Below are 17,778 nucleotides of genomic sequence, written 5' to 3'. Positions count from 1 at the left end.
TAGCGGGGAGCGGGGCCTGCCGGGGTGCGGGGCGGGCAGGGCCAGTCCCGCGGCTCAACCCCGGTGCCTTGCAGGACCCGCCGGCCGCCTCCGTGACGTCCCGACCGCAACACGTGACGTCACGCCACACGCCCCCTGACGTCACCGTCACGCGCGTCCTCGCCATCTTTAAATTTTAAAACGGCGGCGGCCAATGGGCTCGTCCCGCGCGCCGGCCCCGCCCCTCCCTGCTCGTCCAGGGTTCTCCCGCCAATGGGAGAGCGAGGAGCGGGGCGGTGGGTGGGGCGGGACTCTCTGCGGCAGCCAATGGGGGCACAGGCAGGCCGAGGGCGCGAGCAGCCGGGCCGGGCAGGGCCAGGCTGGGCGGCCGGTGGCGGCGTGAGGGGCGCACGCCATGTCGAGCTCCCGCAGCGCCGTGTTCCTGCTGGACACCGCCGGCCCCGCGCGCCGGGAGCCGCTCCAGCGCGGCGCCCTCCGCCTCCTCACGCTTCTGGGCTGCCGCTTCGGCCTCGCCCGCCTCCGCTGGGCATTCCGCTTCTTCGACTCGCTCGGCGGCCGCGGCGGCGCCTCGCGGGGCGGCGGGTTCCGCCCGCCGGGTCCCCGCGCCTGGGAGCGGTTCGAGGAGGAGCTGGCGGAGCGGCTCCGGGCGCGGGGACCCTCGGCCGCCCTGCCCGGCCCCGCGCCCCGCGCCGCCCTCACCCACAGTGGCCTCAAGGAGACGCTGCTCGACTTCCAGTGGGACCGCCCGGAGATCGCGTCCCCGGCCAAGCCGCCACGCAGGAGCCGCAGGACGGGGCCGGCCGGCCCAGAGCCCCCCGAGGCGCCCCCCGAGGGCTTCGTGAACGCCGTGTTCGTCTTCTCGCCCTGCCCACACTCGCGGAGGGAACTCCGGCAGTTCGTGTCGGGGAGCGATGCCCTCTCCTCCCCTGGAGAGCCGCCCACGGTGCAGGAGCTGGCGGAGAAACTCCTGCCCAGGAGTGTCCAGGAGCTGCTGGCGGAGCAGAAGATCACACTGTTCTGGGTGGACACCGCCGAGCGGGCTCAGGTAACGAGGTTATACCGCACAGCTTTCAGCTCTGAGCAGTGGCGGGCCGCCTGCCACGCTGCCCTCCTGTATAACAAGGGGGGACAGTTTTCTGCTGTAGTCTTTGGGTGGTAGTGAAAGCTCCTCAGTTACTGCCACATAATCTTCAGCAAGGGACTGAAAACTCAGAATCATCTGCGTGGAGGCTGAGATACATCTGCAATTGAGTAGCTGTACAGTGTTTATTGATGTGTCCTCTTGTGCTTTGAGTTAGAGGGGAGTTACAGCTATTAAGAATTGCAGATAAGCTGTCTCATGGTTCAGGTGTGTGGATACCAGATTCAAAAACCCAAGCTCTTAATTCAGTGGGAAGTGTATTTTCTTTATCGGATTCCTGTGAAGGCTGATAAAGTCCATAAAAACACTTGGAAAGCACCGTGTTTAGATGCTTTGTATCTATTTCATATGCCAGTTTTGCTAAAAGCATTCAATCTTTCTTTCTTTGGATGAAGATTCTCTCACTGCCAACGTTAACTTGAGACCTCTCTGTTACTTTATTCCAGCTGATCGAAGCCCCAGATCATGTTGGATACTGGACAATGTTTGAACTGATCTGTCAGACGGGAGGCACCATTTTGCCAGCTGAAGCCTTGGTGCGCTGTTTGAGTCACCCTAGGGCAGATGTTGCTCAGTCCTTCCTTGGAGACTCCAGTTTCCCAGTGCCTTGGACCACACTCCTGCCCCTGGATGCGACTCTGAACTGCTTGTTCTCAAAGCCCTCTGTGTATCGATCAGTGTTTCCTCAGCAAGAAGGAACGTTGTTTCTCAGCATGCCTGGTAATAAATGAAAAGAAAAATATAGATGTGCGTGCTGGTAACTGAGCTCTCATGCAGGGTCCTTGATGACCTTACCTTGTGAATAGTATGTGTAGAAGTAACTTCAGTATTAAAAAGCCTAGATTTTTTTAAAAAAAGTTCAGGATATGCTCTAGTTTCTCTGAGAGCTGTTAGCCCATATTTTTGATTTAGCCTCTTCAGTTTTCCATGCTTCTAGACTTTTGGGTGAAGAGCTCTTTGCTGGTCCCACCTTATAGCAGTGTACTGCCTTTTCTTATACAATTATTCAATTTATCTAAAATAAGGATACAGATAAAAAGCCCCTTCAAAAGAAAACAGGTTAGCTTTAAAGCAACATGCAGCGTGCATGGGCCCTTTCTTCAGTGGTCCCTTCATGCAATCAGCTCCTTCAGAGCTTGGGGAGGAGGTCAGTTCTGTAATACACTTATGGTTGAGTATATTCCCCCTTTAATCTTGGAAATCGTCTTTTTTGCATTGAAGTTGTCTCTTGGAAAACCCGTTTTACTTGCCTTCAGACTTTTACTTTATCCTATCCTTGCACAGGAGGAAAGGAGCAGGAAAGCTGTGCTGTGATCCTGGAACCTCTTGCCATGGGCCAAAGACAACTGCAGTGTCCAGTCAACATCTTCCTGAAAGGAAACTTGATGGGTTGGAACTTGTTACAGGCTCGCCACTTTCTCACAGAGAGCTGGATACTGCAGAGCTCTCAGGCTGAGCAGGCAGGATGTAACAGGTCACTGTTTCATCAGCTGTTAAGGACTCTGGTGACTGAAGGACTGCACATGGTAAATATTCCTCTTTGTCTCAAACTAATACCTATTCTGAAATGAGCTGTGACAAAAGGAGTGACAGTGTCATGGTGTGAGGACAATGATAGTGGTAATTGCTGCACTGCAAATTGCTCATTTGAATCTATAAGGGCCTTCTTTAGAAGGTCATGCAAGTCTATAACCTGTTTGGAAAGTATCTGTACTCCTTAGGTCTCCATATTTATAGATAAAGTAAACATTTTTCTTTTCCCTCTTTTTTCTTTTTAAATGTAGGTTGCTGAGGTATCTCTGTCTAAAACTGGGTGCCCCTGCACTGCTGTTCTGTCACCGCTTTCTGAGGGTGCTGCAGTTCTGACTGTGCTCGGTACTGAGAAGACTGCTGAAGTTCAGCGATGCAGCCTGGAAGGAGCTGTAGTGGAGGACTCTGCCCAAGACTCTGCTCTTCATCTCCCAGAGATTGTGAATAGTGTGTTGAGTAAAATTGACATGTCGGTGGAAGATCCTCTGGCCAGTCTGGGTAGGTGTCAGGAAGTGCAAAACTCTTCCTCTTTTGATCTCTAGATCTGACTTAGAGTGGAAGAATCTAAAGCTAATGATTTTCTCAGAGAGGCGTCTCTCATTTTCACTACTTGTTCATTTTGTCAACTGTAGCTCAAGCCTTGTGAGGTGATGCAGAAATCTGCATGGTTGTACCTTTCTGTTTTATTGACAAAGTGTTAGCTTCCATTAACTTGTAGATAAAGTGCAGCTATGTGTGCTTGGGGACAGGTTTTTAGAAGGAGGTTTCCTAGAATGTGTCACATAGGCCATTCCTGGCCTTTGGGTGTGGTTGCAAGGCAACTGTTTTGTGTTCAAGTGAATCTTCCTCAGGAGTCTCAAGGCCTGTTGTATTAGCTATGAAATTGCCTCTCCAGGATCAAAGGTTGGGGAGCCTCTGTGAAGGCTGGGACCTTTTGCCACTTAATTTAGTTTTTCTAATTTTTGTGTGTGTGTGTGCTCACAGGAGAAGAAACTCCAGTGCCAGAGTGGGTCCAACGGGAACTGTCCCATACAGGGGGCTGGCATCCTTCAGTGCTGGAAACATGGTATCCTGCATCAAATGCTTGTGGAGCAAGCTCAGATCTGATGGAGTCGTTCAGGTATTTTTCTGAAACATATCTCTCATGAGTAATAATCAAGGATTTCTGCTTCCTGTCAAGGGAGTATGGCTGTAGCATTGCTTAGAGTTCTAGAATTAAGTGCTTTTCTAGTGCTTTTATTTCTGTACTCAATTTTTGTGGGCTTTTATTTCATTATCTGTTGGTGTATAGACAAAAGGACGTGAGAACAGGATGTTTAGGTAGCAGTTTCTGTGGATTTAAATCTTGACAGTCTCAGGAGTGATACAGGTCACTTAAAATGACCTTAAGCTACTTGGGAAATGTCAGACTTCAGCTTTTCTTATGGTATAAGATCCACTGCAAGATACTGAAGATAGTGGTTGTGTTCTCACAGTTGGTATTTGCTTGTAATGAATGAGCTTGCTTTCTTCAAAGAGCTTGCTGAGTGAAACAAAAAAAAGCCTAATAGAGGATAATTTAGAAAGCACAAAGCTACTTATGTGGTTTTGGGGTACAGGGCAGTGGTGTATCCATTGTACATCAATGTAACGCTTGTTTCCAACTTGGTGTGACCCTTTTAAAGGTGGTTTTAGGTTTTCTGTATCTCTTAAGTGTGTTGGGGAACAGGTGATGAAGGAGTTACTGGCATGTGCTACTTGCACTATATTGCTGTGGACTGGAACACAGAAAAGCCTTGTTTTTGTCCGCAGGGATATGCCTCCCATTCCCATCTTTTTTTGATAACTGTATTGATTTGCTCCTCTTATAGGCTTCTGCAGGTTCCTTGTGCTAATGGGAAGGATGATGCAGACCAGTCTGATGTGGAGCTCTCAGAAAGTCTATCTGATCTGTACCAGAGAAAATTCAGTGAAACATCTGCTACAGCTGGACCAGGAAATAACAAAAAAAGATGTATGTATACTTTGGGATTATGTGTGCCTGTTGTCAATAAAAGATGATGTGTGAACCCCAGAGATCTGTGCTCTGCTGGGTAGTGGCATGCTTTAGATTTTTTTGTTTAGGGACGATCTCATTTGCATGTTAGTATTAGGTTTGTCCTGTAGTAGAAGCGAAATTACTGCAATTCAAGGCTGTGCAGTGACTGACAAAACTGTTAAAAGCAGCATGCAGAGCTCTGCAGTTTGAAACAAGGACTGCTCCAACTACTAGTAAATATTACAACCTCTCAACTTTGTTCTTATAAAAGAAATAAAACATATTCTTCTAGAAGAATTTAATCATTGCATTTCCCTACACTAACCACAGTTGATGTATCCCCAAGTCCTGCTCTGTCAGCTGGTTCTATTTCTGTGATATAAGATTGCTTCCTATATATACAACTTTTCATTATACCTATATAAGTTCTTATGCAGAGCAGTGGTTTTCATCCAGTTTTTACTTGGAGAAGTAGTTGTCTGCTACACTGCCTGTACATTGATTTCATGGAGAAATGCCAACCTTTTGGGCCATGTTTTCCTCCAGAAGGTTACTGATCTCACTTGACAGTAACACAGAGTTCAGTGTTGTGCTCTGCCTCAGGCAGAGTTCCTGCCCCAGCGTCCCTGATGGTAAAACTCCTTTTTTTTTATGGCAGGTGGGGTTCCCCGAACTCCAGTCAGGCAGAAGATGAAGTCCATGTCCAGATCCCTGCAGATGCTCAACGTAGCAAGACTGAATGTAAAAGCTCAGAAGTTTCAACCTGATGCTGTGCCACCTGCAGTGAATGAGAAGGTTCCACAGAAGCTTTCTGCAAAAAGATTGGATGAAAAGGTGGAAGGAAAGGAAAAGGCACTTAAAATACCAATTGGTGTGTGTTAAGTCCTGGTATCTTCCTATCCTGATATATCCCATATGAACGTTCGATATCCTGATACAGGAGTTCATACAGGATTTTTATGGAAGGGAAAGGGAAGGTTAATAATGCAGTATTTGGTACCAAGGAGCAGATCAATGTTTGGGTTTCTGTATCTTCAGCCTCGCAAAGAACAGTAATTTTTTTCCACCCTTCTCTCTCTTTATTTTTTTAACCAAAAGAGGTAGAGGGAAACACCCATCAAGGTGTAACTGGAAATGCAGTCCTCTTTACTAAATAGGTAGAAATAAAGGGCATTTCTTGACTGCTGTAGTAGCCTGAAAGTTTGCTAACCTTAAGCAAACTTTGATTTTTGATTATAAACTTGATTTAACTTATAATAATGTCATGGGTCTGGACCTGGGACTGGTTCTGTTAGTGTTCTGTGGGCTTGATGCATCTTTGCTGGAGAAAATATTTTTGACCTCCTCTGTTCCCCTCCTTGGCTCGGATAAGTTGTGGTAAACAGGCATTTGGTTAACACAGACCATTTCCCTTGCAGACTTCCAAACAGAGGAGGAGCTGCAGTCCCACTTAATAAAGAGCTATCAGAAGGCTGTTGCTGAGGGAATTCAGTCATCTGCGTGTGCCCAGAATATGATCATGGCCATTAAAAGGTTCTTGAAAGTACAAGATTTCAAAGAGAAAGAGGTAGGTGAGAGCATGTGGGCAGGGTTGTTACTGATCTGGAAGCTGGAGTTTTTACTATTTCAGGCTACCTTTCCTTCACCTCTGAAGTTTTATGTGCAGTTGCATGTAGTCAAAACCACAACCACTAACTGCTTCTATCTGTTGACTCAATACTGACAAACTGGGTAGTTGTGAGAATGTAGAAAAATCCAGTTCAGTTACCCATTTACACCTTTGCTAATGGTTGCAACAGATGTCCTTCCTTTACATTGACGTCCTTCCAAATCCTAATTTCAAAGACAGTATTTTAAAATACATTCTTGAAAAAATGTATTTTAAAGAAGGTATTTACAGTCTTTAATACTATGCATAGACTTAAAATAACCTGAAACCAAAATTGGTAAACTTGTGAATAATTGAAGAAAAATACTGTGAGAAACAAATCCATAGTAACTGAGGAGGGCCTGAAGCTGCAAGAAAGTGACCTCTGTGATTTGAAGCTCACAGTTTTTGTTTCTCATTGTGACTTTGCTACTGAAAGAAAAAGATAATTCCTTTCCTTGAAAGAAAAGAGAAAAAATTGGGCTATTCCCAAAAGAATGGCTTAGGGGGATGACCAGAGCCAGGGGGGAACCTGCTCTACAGACAGGGAACAGAATTGAAGGTTTTACTGTAATTATGTGTGTTTGCAGGTGGCCTGTGTGGAAAGAGTCAGAAACCATCTCCTGAAGACCAGCAAAATGCTCAGACAACAGCACGGCTCACAGAAGGAGACCAAAGTCAGAGAGTATGAGACACTGTATTTACTTCAGCTTCTGAGATTCTGTGGAGTTGGTTAGCAATTTTTAATGGTGGCATTTTTGTACAAATGGAAAAGTATTGACATGGGGCAAAAATTTCAAGGAGAATCTCTGGTCACAGTAAAACCATTTCATTAAATGCAAATATGCCCATGCTGTGTGATAAGCAGTGCAGCCTATATCTGAAATGAGGCATCTCCCCTGCCACCAAAATTAAATGCTAACTAGATTATGCTGTCAAAAGGAGCTACTTCCCTTCCCATTGCTTTTTTGAACACACCTTTTGCAGTAAATATGCTGCTTCCATTAGAAAAAAAGTAGTGGATAATTACTTGTTTTCTTAGGTGCCGACTTCAGGTATTTTTGCGCCTTGAGTTGTGCCTTCAGTGCCCTTCACTGCAAAGCAATGCTGACGAAATGGAGCAGCTGTTGGAAGAGGCAAGTAAATTATAGACCAAGTTGTGTTTCTGGGTGGCACTAGAAATGCAGACCTGGAACCTGCAGTTTTCCTTTGATATTACTCTAACACTATATTCCTTGCTAAAATATCTGATGCCGCAGCTGTCGCAACTTAATCCATTTTCCCACCTGACTTTCTCTTCCAGATGACAGATATGCTGCGCATTTTATGTCTGACCGAAGACCCGGGGTATCTTACAAAGTTTCTAGAGGAAATACTGGAATTGTAAGTTCTTTAGCATGACTAAAGTGTTACTGGGGACTGTGGTTTTGGTTGGATGTTGTCTGTGAGTAGACAGCAATCTACAGCTTTCATTTACTGCATCTTTGTAATTTGCAGAAATTTAAACATGTTGTTTCTTACGTTTATGTTTTGATTAAAGAAAAAGCAGCTGATAAGTAAGTAAACTAATTAAAAAGCCCAGTTGATATTTGGTTGTTTTTTTTAAATTAACATGTAAGAACAAGGATTTAGTTCAAACCTTGGGACTGAAACACCAACAAGTTTTAGTGGGAATGTATTCGATGTGGGTTCTCTCTGATGTTCCAGGTACATGAATTCTATACCAAAGACTCTTGGAGATATTTACTACGGTCTCGGTACACAAATACCCCCGAAGCTGGCAGCTGTTCTGCCTTCAGACTTCTTCAGTGATGACTCCATGACTGTGGACAGCAAATCTCCAGGCCTTCCACCGTCTTTATCGTCTGTCTTGACTCCCAGCACTGTTCGCACAGAGAGTGACCAGCTGGAGGAGCTGCGCACCAGATCTGCCCAAAAGAGAAGGTAATAATTCCAAACAGGAGACAGCTTTTTGTTGCAGCCTGGGCTGTGACTGAGGAGTTATCTAAGCTGCAAGTTTCTGTTGCTGAATAGCTGGTTGGGGCAAACAGACACCTGCTCATAACTCTGCAAGCCTGAAAGAAATATTAGGGGCTCTAATTTTTCATTTTAACTAGCCATTGTTGACCATATGAAAACATAATCTTGATTGTGTATTTGCATCTTATGCAAAAGTAAAGTTCATGAGCATCTTCCGTGAAAGGAAAAGGATATTCTGCTCTGCAGTAGGTGACCCTATATTGTTAAAGTTAAAACTGATTTACTGTAGTTTTCTATGTTGGGAATTCTGTGTATGTTTTAACAAATTGTGAATAAGCTTCAATATCAACCTTAAAGTTAGGAATAACTATTTATATTGCAAATCATCCCTCAGTGTTGTAGTAAGCGAGGTACTAATGCAGTTTGCAATCCATTTAGGTAAACATTTCTTATCTCCTAGAGTCAAACCTAACTTTAATTGTCAGTAGGTTGATAACTGTGCTTCCAGTCTTATGCTAACTTAATCTGTGTATACTTTCTAAAGGAATCACGTGTTAGCCAGACACAGGAGCATGACAGAAGCACCACAGAACTTCCGTCAAATTGAAATTCCCAAGATGGCCAAGAATCCCATCAGAAAGGTAAAACTCTTCCAAAAGGGTTGTATGTGAGTTGTGACACTTGAGTGCAAAAAACTCTCTCTCTGTATTCCCCTAGTAAGTAGCTAGCTGTGTCAGCTGTACAGAGATCAAATTGCCTTGAAAGAGAAATTGAAGTGTGTAATTCAGAGCTTACAATTAATATTCTTAATTAAACATAACATTGCGCTGCTGGTGAGGCTGATTTCTTGTTTGTTTCAGGAGAACTCCCGTTCTTACCTTGCTCCTGAGAAGTCCCAACAGATGCCTTTGTCGCAGAAAGAAGCAGTGCAAGGTATATTGACTTCTAGCTTTTTCATGGAAAGGTGCATCTTCAGCACATGTTCTCCCTGTAAAATTTAGTGAGCCATGATGAAATTATGCTGAGGCATGTTGGAAATCAGAAGGAGGTTTTGCTGAATTCTGTAAAAACTTTGAAGAAAAGATACACGGTATTCTGTGTGCTCATATGCAGAAAAGTTAAATCCTGCATCTTCCAAAAAACCCCTTTCCATTCTTCCTTGAGTCTTTAAATTATTTCCATCTTCTCTGTCCTGAAAAGAAAACCGGGACAAGATTGAATTCCTATATCTGGAAACAGGATATCACTCCACAAAATAATTAATAAAAACAAATCCCACATTTATTGTTCTCTGAACCAACGTGTTTCAGTTGAGATTTTGTAGTGCACCTAATGCTGCTCCACATGGACACTGACTGGCTGCTTGTTCTGCTATGGCACCTTCTTGTAGCTTATTGTTGGGATAATGCAAATAATACAAATATATTTATAAGAGAAGTCTGGAGTGGATTTAGAGGAGGACATGTTCCGGTAGCAGAAAAAACAACTTTTCAATGCTTTGTGGCCTCTAAAAAGTTGTCTTTCCATGCTGGTGTATTTTTCCCATCTCTGGTGTCCTGACAAAATTACCTTCCTGTGATTTTTTTTTTTCCTTTATTTCCTCCTGTTTTTAATCCGATCTTTTCTTGCTTTTCTTTCTTCACAGAGGTTACAAAGGTAAGGAGGAACCTCTTCAATGAAGAGATACTTTCACCATCGAAAAGGTCTCTGAAAAAGATGCTTAGAAGCCAGTCAGTATCTGCTGTGGAAGGCTTAAAATACAGATGCACTGATGAAGGCACCAAAGGTAGGACATGACTTGCATGTGTGGGATTGTTGTGGAGGAGTTTTTGCTAAAATTCCTATTTTTGCTTTCTCAGTTCTATGAAACAATTATAATCTGTTTTTTAATAAAGAGAAAAGGTGGCCATTGCTGTGGTGTTTGGAGCGTGACTACTGATGGTATTGAAACTGAAACCTATTTTTTACTGAACTCTACATCTCAAAGAAATCCAATGTTAAAAATTTTTGGTTAAAAAAGGATCTGTAAAAGAAAGATGAAGAAATCTCAGTAGATTAACTCTGTCTGGCATGGTACTATTAATAATACTGAGTGGGAAGGAGGTGTGGACACTGGACTCTGAAATCATCATAGCTCGTGAATGCTGAGAGGCTGGTGCACAGTGATTCTGTACGGACTGTCCTTAAGCTGAAGCCTGTACAAAACTATTTATTTACTTGTCCCAAGTGCTTTATAACTGTGTGATGTTATGGCTCTTGCATGATTTTTAGATCATCGCAAGTTGTTGACCAAGAGAGTTGCGGAAACACCACTACATAAGCAGGTCTCCAGGAGACTCCTACATAAGCAGATCAAAGGCCGGTGAGTTAAGTTCTTTCTGAATTTCTTCAGTAAGTATTGGATGTCTAAATAATGGTTATGAGCACAAGTACCAGGTATCTTTGTGGTCAAAGTGTCATCTTTACTTAAGGCAGTAAGAGAACCAGTGGAGGCTGAGTTCCATTGCTTAAGTGGAGGGGAATACTGCTGCTTTCATCATGTAAGTCAGGCTGCTTTAATTCCTGCAGCTAATGTCTCTTGAGGTTCAGTTGCTGATTCAAGGGCTTCTGAAAAGGCCTATGCTGTTTTTTGTAGACTCCAGGTTGAATTCTAGCATTCTTCCACATAGAACTGCTACCTGTCCAGCTAGGGAGTAACCCACGCTAAATCATGTGTTAATAGGAGGCAAAGCACTCAGTAATTGCTCACTTAGAGTAGCCCACAAAGCAACATTGGTGTAGGATAGAGTGCTACTTTTCAGTCTCTGGGAAAAGTTCCGTTCCTGTCAATGTGCTTAGTATGCTAAGACCAAAATGTCTGTTGTTTCTGAAGGTCTTCTGATCCAGGTTGTGACACTGGTGTTGTAGAAGAATCTCCAGAGAAGGCTATATATGGTAAGCACTGATTTTTCATGAAAGGTGATTTGGCCGCGTTGTAGCTTGTAAGATAAGTGTGTTTCAATTTACGTAATTCATGAGTAATCAGTACAGAAGTGTCAGTAGTCAGTACAGAAATTTAATGTAACTTCACCATGTTGTGCTGTGACCTTAATACTGCTCTGATTCCTGCTGTAACAGACAGCCACCTGGCTCTGTGGAGTCTCTTATGTTGGCTACTGCTGTTCCTTATCCCAGGAAGGAAGAGGGAAAACAGCGTGGCTGGGCAAGCAGGAAGATGAAATCACGAGAAAAAAGAGACAAGAATATTAACTAATCTTTTAACCTGGACTTGCATATAACTTGCACTGAGCATGGCTTTTCTAGCATTCCTTTCCACATAATTGCTAAAGAGGAATGAGAGTAACTATGACTTAGAGGAGGGGGCATCATAGTTTAGAAGGAGATTTGTATGCATGAAAATTCCAAATCCTCAAGAATTTGAAGCTTTCTTCTTCACACACTCGCCTCCATGTGTGAGGTAGTTTGTTGTAGGGAATTTTCTTCTTGGAGTGTGCCTGTTCCAGTTACAAACTGTTCCTGATGATGTGCCCATTGCTGAGGGAGAAGGAAGGCTCAGTCTCCAATGTTCTTACCTTTTCAGAAGCAAGTTTGAGAAGAAGCCCACGCATCAAACAGCTGTCTTTGAACAGGACCTGCTCCAGTGCTTTCTATTCCACTACACAGCCAAGCTCAAAGAATTCACAGCGCATCCACCAGGGGCAAGAAAAGGAGAGCTGTGCACTGCAGGATGTAGAAGGTACTGACTGGGATTTGAGCAGACTGATACTGCTGATCTGAAAAGCTGACATGGATAGCTCTGAGTTTGATTTGATTTGGCTCTACAAGAGACTGTAAGAAGCTAAGAGCTGTCATGTAATATCTTCTGTAGACAGAAATTCATCCCCAGTAATTATTTTTAATTGGTAATCTGAATTTGGAGGATGGTAAGGCAGCTATTTCTATGATGAATTCACTGCCAACTTAAGAAACCAGTCAGGCCCATCTAACAGAATACCACTGATTGTCAGTCTGTATTCCTTAAATGCAGTGAAATCCTTGTAAAATATGGGACAGAAATCCTGAAGCTTACTTTCAGTCTACTCTGTGGCAGCATAAAGCAGTGACTGATGGGATCTTCTTTGCTGGCTTTCTCAGTAGGATTATCAGCTAAAAATGGTGACACTTAGTTCTTTATATTGTACTTACTAGAATCCTTAGTCATGAACCAGAACTATCTAAAGCTATAAGCTATAAATAGCATAAGAGGCTGAGCTATTTTGTACATTTTTTTGCCATTGAAGTGCTCTTTCTACAGATGGATATTAATTTCATATTGGGAAATAACCATAATTCTGGTGAAGCTTTAACATTTGGCTAGAAAAGAACATGCCAGGGATATGAGCTTTTTACGCTACTTTTTCCTACATCTGAAATGATTCAGACAATTGTGGCACATCAGTTGGTGTTAGTTGAATTGTACTGTTCCATTTTATAGGCCTTAAGCAGCATTCAGAGATCCCCCCTGTGCAGACTCCCAAGAGGTTTTTCTTTGGTGCAGTCACTGACAAGTGTAGTCCTGCAGTGAAGCATTCACCTGGAAAGAGGAGAACGAGAAAAGACTCCTTACACTTAGAGGAAGTAACCTCCTGTCAGGTAGAAACAATTACCTCCCTCTCTCTTTCTTCCCATCCTGTTTTTCTATTCATGTTTAATCAGACCTATGCATCTTAAATTTAGTGTTTGTTAAGTCTAATCAAATGGGGGGTTGTGTTTTAAATTTTAGGAAGTAAATAAGGAGATGGGTAGATGATACTGTTGGAATAGAACGAGCATGATTCTTTATTTTTTTCCCCTGCAGACTCCTAGGAAAACACCTCATAAATTTGCCTGCAAGCTGCTGAATTCTGCCAGTAAGCCACCAAGGAGATCGCCTCGCATTGCCCACAGGACACCACAGAAGCTGGAGAAGACTCCTGGCAAAAGTCCAGCAGCTAAGCAGACTGTAGCTAAGTGTTTAGGAAAGTACTTTTCTCCTCCTGCACAAAGGGTTAAGTCGCCATCTGCGTTAACTGAAAGTAAGAGGGTTCACTTTCTGCAGGCAACTTCTGAGGACTGTTCTACAGCACAAAGACTTTCCCCTCCTTGCAAAGAGTCTGTCTTACAAACATCAGAACACGAAGGGTTCACAGCACTCAGTGCCTCATTATTGCCTCCAACAGATTCAAATCCAACTACTTCTTCCCCCTCTGCCATCCAGGAAAGGTGTTTTACAGAACTGCAAACTCCAAGACGTTCCTTGAGATACCTCTCAAAATTAGCATCTCCAGTTGGTGCTCGGAGGCAAATCCTCACAAAGGAAATTCAGGTGCAGTCTGATCCGTTATCTGAAGCAACTAAAAGGACTCCCAGGAAACCTGAAGGTCCAGGTTCAAAGTTGTTTACAAGCCCACTGAGTACAGAAATACCTCAGCTTGTTGTGAGGCTCGAGCCTCTCTGCAGTTCTCTGCTCTGTGGAAGTTCCATGAACACTGTGACAATCTGCTCTGCTTCCCGCGCGCAGGCTGGGGAGTCTGACTGGGAACTTAGTGCATCTAAACCATCTTCTCAGAAGTCTCCAGGTGTTACTGGCACTTCACTGAGGTCCCTGCTTCACACATCCAAGCAGGCTAATTGTGAACCAGATTCTGGAGAAGAGAACCTCATGCTTGCATGTGCAGCACCTTCTGAAAATAAGGACAGTCATCATAATAGTGGTAACTGTTCTGTAGAAAGCCTTCAGCCTCATCAGTCTCAAGTTACTGAAAATACCCCTGTATTGCAGAAAAATAAACAGATGGATGTAGCATCTCAAAAGTCTCCTTCAAGAGAGGACTTGGAAAACTTGGAAAAGCATTTGTCTCCAAAGCCTTTTGCTGGAGAGCAGGTGCATGCACAGGATGCTGAGATAGACTGTGAGCCATTGGTTAAGGAGGGGATCTCCAACGCAAACACCTGTGAGTCCTCCCTAAGTGATTTGCAAACAATTAGTGATGACTTGGAACCAAGAACTCTGATGAGGGAAGAATATATGGGGCTGAAGGCTCCAAGTCTTAAGAGACGCTCCAGATTTGCCCTGAATGCGTCACCTCCTATGCCAAAGTCTGCCACAGCCTATTCCTTGCGCTGCACTGCAGACAGGAGGCAGCGGGAGGCTGCAGCACGGATGGGAGATCCTCAGCTTGTAGCCAAGTTCTCCACTCCTAAAAACGGTAACAAACTGCCTTCTGCCAGCCCACCGACCTATGAAGTTGAAATGGAAATGCAAGCTTCAGGCCTGCCCAAACTTCGCATTAAGAAAATTGGCTCTTGCTCATCATTGGAAGTTCAACCTGAAGCAAGTGCCAGCAAATCCAAGGGAGGAGAAAGCCCCTTTAGTGATCTTGCTATGACCTTGTGTAGCAAGCACCCAGGAAAACTGGCAGCTGCCTGTGTTTCACCGTCCTGCTGTCGTTCTTTCCACAGTACACCTGGGAAAGGTGTGGGCCAGACCTACATATGCCAGTCATACACCCCAACAAGCTGTGCCTCTAACGTCACTTCCCCCTTCCCCACGGAAGCAGGAGTTTTTCAGACACCTTCTCCAAAGCAGAAAGGGAAGACTACCCCAGATGCCATCAAGGACTGGCCTCGGAGAAAGAGAGCAGCAGGCAGCACTGCCAGCACGAGCTGTGGTCAGAGCGAGAGGAATGCTGATGAACGGACATGGATGTCAGCAGGCAGAGAAAGAGTGATGAGGATCTCAGAGCATCTCAGCAACAAAGTAACAAATACTCCTGGGGAATTTGAACTGGAAGGGATTTGCAGGCTCCAGGATCAGGCATCTCCTAGTGACTCTGAACCCAGGGCTGATGAGGACTCTGCCATGGGAACTTTTGGCTTGAAGTCTCAGAAGCGGATCTTTACTTATCTATCACCAGAAAAAGAGGAGAATCACAGTGCCAAGAGATCGTGCACTGATAGGTGCAGCTTGGATCTCACTGGCTTTTCTGCAGATGAGGGAAACAGAAGCAAATCAAGGACAGACTCTGTACTTCCTGAGAAACCAGGAATGTGTGCACTCAAAACGCTTGAGCAGCACAGTAGTCTAGGGGATGACGATGTCTTCCTTTTCTCAGGTAATTAAGTGGCATGAAAGACGCTCCACTGAAATTCAGATATGGTTAAAAATGGGGGTTAGACAAAAACAAGAACACAATTGTTTTCTGTGTAACTATCTGAGGGAAAGTGAGGTGGAAGGGGAGAGTGGCTTGTAGGAGACATGGAAGTTAATTATGTGGAGAGGCAGAGTGGACATGAGGAATTCATCAATGGTGTATTAATGATGGGAGAGATATCAGAGAAATATGAAAGAGCAGGAGGCTGGAGGAATTAAAAGGAAAGTTTGAGAACTTGAGGAGGGAGGATCCCACTTGCACCCAGCTGATTTATTTGGGTTCATGTTGGTGCCACTAGCTGTTTCTGCCCAGTGTCCAGCTCTGAAACCAACTGTCTTTAAGTCCGAAGTTTGGCTGTTTCAGTGTAGACTGGAGCCATGACAGGGTTAGTCCTATGGATGTTGGTATTTATTGGTGCACCAGTTTTTCCATCTGCCCGTGGTGGGCCTGTTGCAAGTGGGTATCAGAAATGATTCCCTTGCTGGCAATAATGTTGTGTCAGTAGGTGTGTAAGTTTAAGCTGCCTCTTTGCTTTTGCTGTGGGTACAGATGATTCAGCTGACCTCAGTGAAACAGGCTGTCTCAGATCTGTAAACAAGGCCTTAATACAAATACTTAATCCAAATACTTAATCCAGTATTGTTGTAGAAATTACATGTTACAGGAGACTGTGGCAGGTGTTCTGTAGTCATTGCATTAAGTTTGTGTCTGTTTCCTCTTGTAAAGAAAGGTTTGTATACAGAGGCAGTGTCTTATTTATTCAACAGTTATTACAGAGAAAAACAGGCAAACTTTAAAGCAACATCAGTCCATAGTTAGGACATGAAATAATAAGTGTTTAGCTGTAAGATGGTCCTGTAAGAGACTTTCTGTACCTACAGCCCTTGTGGTTGTATTTACAGATCATCATGATTGTAACAGTTTTCTTCCAGGACATGTGATTTACCTGAAGAGTAACTGTTTAATATGAGTGAAGCGTTCTTCTGTTGAACCACCTCAGAAAACTAAATGTGCTAAGAGCTAATTCCAGGCTGCTGTTTACCTTTCTTGAATGCCAGAAACCCGCCGTGCCAGCCTAGGGTTTGTTTCAGATAAAGTATCCCTTGTACTGTTGGCAGTTCTGAGGTAGCATAAAGGCTGTGTGTGAGACTTAACACTGGAGTTGTTGAGTGGTTTTGCTGCAGCTTCTCACTGTGCTTCCCCAGGCTCAACTCCACCCTTGAAGAGCACGCTCTCAACCAGCAGCCTTCTAGCCCTGACCCAGTCCCCGCTGCTGTCCCCACCACCAGCTCGGAGGAAGTGTGTCCAAGGTAACAACTTGTCTCCTGTTGTCACTCAGCTTCTTGGAGTCACCAGTGAACTCTGGAAAACTGTGGCTTTCATGTATTCTTTCTGTTTTTTGTAGAAGAGGAATCTGATGCTGTCCAAATTGCTGCCAACCAGGAGCTGTCTCCATTCCACATCAGGGTTTCCAGGAGGCGTCCCCTTAGCAGGACTTACTCACGGAAAAAGCTTCTCAGCTGAAGTTTGGAGCCAGGACAGCATGGAAACTTAGCATTATCCCAGCTGGACAACACACTTTTTAACAAGGACCTTGTATTTGGTGCTGAATGGGAGCTGCCTTGAGTTGGTAGGAGACTGGATGCAAGCATGTGGCAGTGGAATTAAGGACCACTCTAAAAGTTTGTGGTGTTTTTAAACATCACTTGCAGCATCTCTCCATCCACACAAAACCTGGCTCAGTCTTTCTGGCACTACTGCTTATGGTAGCTTGCAGTGAGCTCTGTAACGAAGGTTCAATTCTCCCAAGTCAAGAGGGAGAATTGTCACTTTTCTACAGCTTTCTTGTAAAATAAACTGATGTGAATTTTCATCATGTCCCTTAATCCAAAAAATCTGTCTTTAGCCTGAGGAATGGGGGCTGCAGGAAGGAGGATGCTGGGGGTGAATGGGTACAAAACAAGCTGCATGCTCCTGCTGTGTCTTGTCCTTATACTAACTGGATCCTTCAGTGCTCCAGTTTGCCACAGCTTAGTGAAAAATAGCAAGCACATTAATTAATTACTCAACTGCTAAGAGTACAGAGGAGGGGAAAAATAACTTGGCTGGGAACATCTTTGTAGATGATGAATGGTTTGGTGCGTCTGCTCCTGGCCACTGCTGGATAAGCAGGTGCCGATGGAGTGACTTCATTGTCCTTTTCTGCAGACTTGCAGTGAGCCAGAGAAGACTGGCTGGGGAAATAACCTTGAGAAGTAAAACTTGGATGGAATAACGAGATGACAGCTCC

At 44.3% G+C, this 17,778-nt stretch overlaps 1 protein-coding gene across 1 annotated transcript; it reads left to right on the top strand.

The window, feature by feature from the left end:
- The first annotated feature begins 394 nt into the window (after positions 1-394).
- TICRR (TOPBP1 interacting checkpoint and replication regulator) lies at positions 395-17,361 on the top strand. Its single transcript, XM_027688623.1, has 22 exons — positions 395-1,045; positions 1,588-1,861; positions 2,426-2,667; positions 2,926-3,169; positions 3,656-3,791; positions 4,522-4,664; positions 5,347-5,559; positions 6,107-6,255; positions 6,927-7,021; positions 7,379-7,472; positions 7,640-7,719; positions 8,044-8,280; positions 8,861-8,957; positions 9,177-9,249; positions 9,962-10,102; positions 10,588-10,678; positions 11,189-11,250; positions 11,897-12,052; positions 12,791-12,948; positions 13,154-15,449; positions 16,694-16,798; positions 16,894-17,361. The coding sequence occupies exons 1-22, from the start codon at positions 395-397 to the stop codon at positions 17,010-17,012; spliced, it is 5,856 nt and encodes a 1,951-aa protein (XP_027544424.1). The 3' UTR covers positions 17,013-17,361.
- The last annotated feature ends 417 nt before the right edge of the window (positions 17,362-17,778 follow it).

Source organism: Neopelma chrysocephalum, unplaced genomic scaffold, assembly GCF_003984885.1.
Source record: "Neopelma chrysocephalum unplaced genomic scaffold, ASM398488v2 Primary Assembly neopelma1_75, whole genome shotgun sequence".
NCBI classification, from domain to species: domain Eukaryota; kingdom Metazoa; phylum Chordata; class Aves; order Passeriformes; family Pipridae; genus Neopelma; species Neopelma chrysocephalum.
This window is presented reverse-complemented; position numbering and strand designations above follow the sequence as displayed.

What these genes read in the sequence shown, in the direction of transcription:
- TICRR (XM_027688623.1), top strand. Translation starts at nt 395, where the DNA reads ATGTCGAGCTCCCGCAGCGCCGTGTTCCTGCTGGACACCGCCGGCCCC. An exon ending in TGGAGCAGCTGTTGGAAGAG is followed by an intron (nt 7,473 to 7,639) that starts GCAAGTAAATTA and finishes TTTCTCTTCCAG; the next exon opens with ATGACAGATATGCTGCGCAT. An exon ending in CGATGTCTTCCTTTTCTCAG is followed by an intron (nt 15,450 to 16,693) that starts GTAATTAAGTGG and finishes GTGCTTCCCCAG; the next exon opens with GCTCAACTCCACCCTTGAAG.